Below are 5,345 nucleotides of genomic sequence, written 5' to 3'. Positions count from 1 at the left end.
GGGCTGGGGGAGATTAAGCACTGTTCCAACATCAAGCCAGCAGGGGAGCGGGACTGTGAGGCAACTCTGAGGGTCTGAGGGAAGTTTCCTGTAGTGCAGGAGGAGGAAACATCCGGCCTGCAGAGGCATTAAGAAGGGCTAATGTGTCCCAGGAGGGAACAGATGTCACCACCATGAGCCTCTAAATATGGGCACAGTGGGATCCCAGCAAAGCAGTGACTCTGAGGAGGAGGTGTTCTACCCGCAACACAGTACGTCTGTTAAGGTTGAGCCATCACACATGGAGCACCGATGTGACTGACCTCCAGTCGTGTTTTTACAACAGGTGAAAAACAAAATGCATGGGTTAGTTTTGGTCACTTCAAACACATTCTCCTAGATTGTGTGAAGGTTCCTCAAGAGCTTTTCATGGCACCCCTCTCATAAAGAAATGTTGAAATCTGCCAAGGGATTCCTGAGTGTTGGTCATATTTCAGCACTTTGGGAATTGCCACTGTCCTAACGTATAATGATAATAACAATACTCGCGTGCATTAAGTACTTATTTATGCTAGTAATTTTTCCAAGTGCTGTGCATACATATATTAACTCATTTTGATTCTCCCAATAACCTAATGAGGTAGCTCGTATATTCATCCCTATTTTACTGATGAGGAAACTGAGGGATAGGGAGGTAAAGTAAACAACTAAGGTTGCTCTGCTAACCAAGTAGTGGAGCCAGGATTTGAATCCTAAGAGTCTGGCTTCAGAACCCTTGTGCCTAATCCTACACTACATTGTTGGGTGAATTAACTATTTGCTAAACAAATAATTTATCCCCGAGTCATGACTGTCACAGTGAGAACACATATAGCCATACCACTGACCAGTATGTCCAACACTTGCTTGATCCTAAGAATTACCCGGACATTTGCAAAGATATAGATTCCCGGACTCTAGCCCAGATCTACCCATCAAGCAAGCTTGGAAACCCTGATTTAGTGGAGTGAGCACCACCAGCCCTGAGCCTCAGGAAACCTGGGTTTTCATCCTGACTATGCCTCTGTTTCTGAGACTTTGGACAATATCACTTCTCAGTACCTTATTGCTCTATTGTCTGCCTCTCCCTGGAATGCTATAAGAATATATGAAATCTACCACAACCCCTATAAAGAAACTCTATTACTTAAAAAACAGATGGTAATATCCTTACAAAGTGATATGCATGTATTAACAAGTATATTAACGCATGCTTTTTTTTTCTTAGCTTGGCCTACCTTGAAGCCCAAACCTAAGCACCTCATCCAGACCTCCCCTCCAGCCTCTATCCCAGGTGACACGGATACACATCCCAAACCAGGCTTCATCTGACCGACATTAGCTATCTCCCTCTGGGAGCTCTGATCCGCTCTCTGCTCAGCCCAACAATGAGAAACTTTTTTCTCTTCTCCCTCAGGGGAATCTCCGCATTTATCCAATTCGTTCTCTTGCAACCCAACTCTCCAGAAAGAAAAGGGGGGGAAAATCCCACCCCTAAGAGACAGTCTTCAGGTCTGAGGATGTTACTTAGCAACGGCACAAAGACCAGTGAGCAAAGGGGGACCTGGGGAGAAAACTCTTGGGTGGGGAGACAGAGCCAGTTTGAAAACTCCATTTCATCCAGAGAAAAACAACAAGGAAAACACAAACAGAATCATTCCTGAGAACAGCTAAGTGGGGCTTCTCCGCACCACAGGTCATCTCCTTAGTCCCTGTATCTCAACTCCTTCAGTCCCCCCTCTTGCCCCCTCCAGTCCTCTCCCCCTGTGACTATGTCCTCCCCCTGGTTTAGCCCATGGCCCGGGGGCCCTCCCCTTGCCCTGGCCTGACCCACACAGGCTTGCACTCAGAGCTCCCCCCTCCTCCCTCCCCAGGCACCCACCGTTGTCAGACGCGCTGGGACCTTCGCAGTCCGAGATTAACTGTTGGGGTTTCCGCTGCTTTCGCCTAGACATTCCCGGGTAGAGAGAGGTGGGAGAAGGAGGGGTGACGCTCACTTAGTCTTAACCAGGGTGACCTGGTCTGGTCTCTCCCTTGGGTCTGAAGCCAACTGATGCCTCTCCCTCAGTCAAATCACTGTGAAGCAGAGATGTTCTCTCTTCCCAGAGATAGACAAACTCTCTCTCTCTCTCTCTCTGATTCACTGTCCCTGACTCTCTCTCTCTTTCTCTCTCTGATTCTCTGTCCCTGACTCTCTCTCTCTTTCTCTCTCAATCTCTGCAAGTCTTTAAAGGGGAGACGCCCCCTTTTTTTTCCCCTTCAGCTTCTTCCCTACGCTTCTGCAGCTCCCATTGTAAAAGCAAAAATCCTAATCTTTCCGCACACTCTTTTCTTTTGTACTGCAGAGGAAAGGATTTAACCCTCTCCTCCCTGCTGGGGCCCTGGGCCTCTCCCCATGCTGTCTGTTCATAAAATACCCACCACTTGTTTTTCTAACTCTTCTTCTAAGACATTCACAGTGCTTTTGATCCTTTCATGATTCTATACCACCTTGTTTGATGATGTGACTGCTTCTGGGCTATAGTTTGCAATAAGAACTTTCTGGTATATTCTTATAATAAGGCCAAGAAGTCAGCTATCTCTAGTTGAAAATGAGTGTATAAAAACTTGGCAAAAAAAAAAAAAAGACAGAGTAAAGATGAACAGTCAGTATAAAAACTTCATGTATGTAGAGCTCTTTATAATTTATAGAATATTCTCATGTACATGCCATTTTTTTAAAATATTACAACTCAGACATTAGCATGGCATGTTTTACCACTCCCATTTATAATGATCCTATTTATAGATGAACCAAAAGGCTCAGTGAGGTTAAGTAACCTATCCAAGATTGCACAGCTATGATGTAGCAGACATGGGCCTGGAAGCCAGGTGCACCTGACAGTCAGGCTAGCATTCACCGCTCCCCCACCCCAGTAATACTGTTAAAGGTACGCTATGTCAACAGACTCTTGGCATGAAAACAAAAGGGTTTGATGCCCAGCCGTGGAGTTCAGCAGTTAAGCATCGAGCCAGGAACCAAGAGGCCACTGGTTCAATCCCCGGTCAGGGCAGTCAGGGCACATGCCTGGGTTCCGGGCTTGATCCCCTGTGCGGGGGAGGGGAGTGCAGGAGGCAGCCAATTGATGATATTCCTCTCTCATCTCTCTATCCCTCTCCCTTCTCTCTCATCGATGTTTCCAACTCTCTATCTCTCTCCCTTCCTCTCTTTTAAGCAATAAAAATATATATTAAAAAAAAATAAAAATAAAAAAAATCAATGGAATATATTTTTTAAAAAGTGATCAATTTTAAGGAATCTCATTTAAAATAACAACCAGGATCAGTAGCTTTTCTGTCTCTCCCGTTCCTTGTCCAGCTTCTAGGGTTGAGGGGAGGCTCCCTCTGAGAAGATGATGTAGATGGATGGAAGCAACGAGGGGGTACTTTGAGCTCAATATAGAAGGAACTTTCTAACAGTGTCACAGATTATCCAGTGAATTTGTGAGCTCCCTGAAATCAGTTCTCACAGTGCTCACTTCAGCAGCACATATACTAAAACTGGAACGATACAGAGAAGATTAGCATGGCCCCTGTGCAAGGATGATGTGAAAATTCATGAAGCGTTCCATATTTAAAAATAATAATAATACGTTCTCACAGAGGCTGAAAACAATTGTCAAGGATTCTATGGGAAGAATGTCCTTTTGGATATGAAGTTTGACCTTTAAGAACATCCTCCATCTCTAAAATACGTCACTTGGTCACTAACCAGGTCTCTTCTGCTCAGCTGGTACACTTAAAGGTGATTTTTTTGTTGTTTTTTTTTTTTGTTCTTTAACTTGTGGCCATGCTATTCCTACCTGAATGTGAGTAATACTGTGCTACTGGGCATAGCATGTCCAGATATGCCCTACGTTCTAGCTACAATGTCTAGGTCTTTTTCTTTCGACCTTATTTACCCTTTGCTCTTCTGGCTGAGATGAGGAGCATCTGAAACACCACGATCACTTAGCAAAGTGGGAATTACTTTTCTCTTTGAAGTTTAATGATGTAAATCTGTGATGGCTACATCTTCAGAGAAAAGCACAGCATAGCTCACTCACAGTGTTGGGTGCAAACTTGAGGTTTCTTTCATTTCTTTCCTTACACAAGTCCAGGCTAGTCTGGCAATACAAAAAAGGGAGACAGAGAGACAACAGATGGTAGGAGCATTGCTGGTGATAAATGGAGCAGGTACCCACATATGAAGCGATTTGGGAAGCACTCTGATCTTTGCTTTGGAGTTCACTGAATCTCCATTATTTTCCCAGTCCTTTGGGGTCAGGACCCTGGGTGCCTCCCTCACATTCCACCCTTGGAACTCTTGCCGACATTGTCGTTTTCATCCAGCTAACTCCCCTGTGGTAAGCAGGTGCAGTTATCACAAGGCTGTAATTGTAGGAAAAATGGGAACACTGAGGCCAGGCAAGCTTCTAATTTCTCAGTGGAATTAACTGTCACTCTCTCATCCCACTTTTCCCATCATTTACTTCCCTTTTGAGAAATAGAAGGGAGAGAAGAAATATCGCTTTTTGTTTTTGTCAGGAGTCTATGAAATCTCCAAGGGTAGATTTGATAGTTCAATATTGGTCCCTTTCCTGGGTCTGGTCTGACTTGTCTTTTCTTATTTTTTTTCCATCCTCTTTGCTGGCCTTATTGTGAAAGGAAGGGCTCTCTCCCTTCCTCTCCTTTCTTCTGCCCTCCCCCATTTACCATTTTTTTCCTTTTACCTCTTTCCACTGTGGCCTTTTGACCTCTCCACAGAGTTACAAAAGTAAAATCCTTGAAGAGATGCTGCTGTGGGAATGTTAATGAGCCTTCCCCACAAAGGGGCAAAGACTTTACTTCACTGAGTTGGAAAAAAGCCCCTTTGAAAAGGGGTTTCTGTGTGTGGTGAAGTGGAGAGGGGAGGGGAAGGAGAGAGGGAGGGTGAGGGAGAAAAGAAGGGAGGGAGAGAAAGAGGAGAGAATGAAAGAGGTAGAGGGAGGAAGAAAGGAAGGGAGGTAGACAGAGAGAGACACACACACAAAGAGAGAGACACAGAGAGAGACAGAGAGAGAAACTTAATAGTAGAAGAGAATATTAAAGCAACACTCTACTTGTTTCAACTGGTGATTTAATTTTTGGAAAATGTTCCATGGTCTTTCGACCTTGTAAATGAAGCACTTTCATTCTTAAGAAGGTGAAGAGGCTCTCAAGGACATTGAAGGTGAAGAGGCACTCAAAGGATAGGAAAAAGGGACCTATCCTAGCACCCTACCCCCAGTTCCTTCCCACATGTGGGAACCCAAGAGGGTCTAGGGCAG

General features: G+C 44.7%; 1 protein-coding gene across 1 annotated transcript in view; it reads right to left on the bottom strand.

Moving 5' to 3' along the window:
* The window catches only part of SALL2 (spalt-like transcription factor 2), a 31,094-nt gene extending 28,947 nt beyond the window's left edge, over positions 1 to 2,147 (bottom strand). The window contains exon 1 of the mRNA XM_005856526.2: positions 1,901 to 2,147. Coding sequence (XP_005856588.1) covers positions 1,901 to 1,973 — 73 coding nt within the window. The 5' untranslated portion in view covers positions 1,974 to 2,147. The remainder of the gene's footprint in view (positions 1 to 1,900) is intronic.
* Between the last annotated feature and the right edge of the window lie 3,198 nt (positions 2,148 to 5,345).

The sequence above is a fragment of the Myotis brandtii genome, unplaced genomic scaffold (assembly GCF_000412655.1).
Source record: "Myotis brandtii unplaced genomic scaffold, ASM41265v1 scaffold1031, whole genome shotgun sequence".
NCBI classification, from domain to species: Eukaryota; Metazoa; Chordata; class Mammalia; order Chiroptera; family Vespertilionidae; genus Myotis; species Myotis brandtii.
Note: the sequence above shows the minus strand (reverse complement) of the source record. Positions and strands in the feature narration are given on the sequence as shown.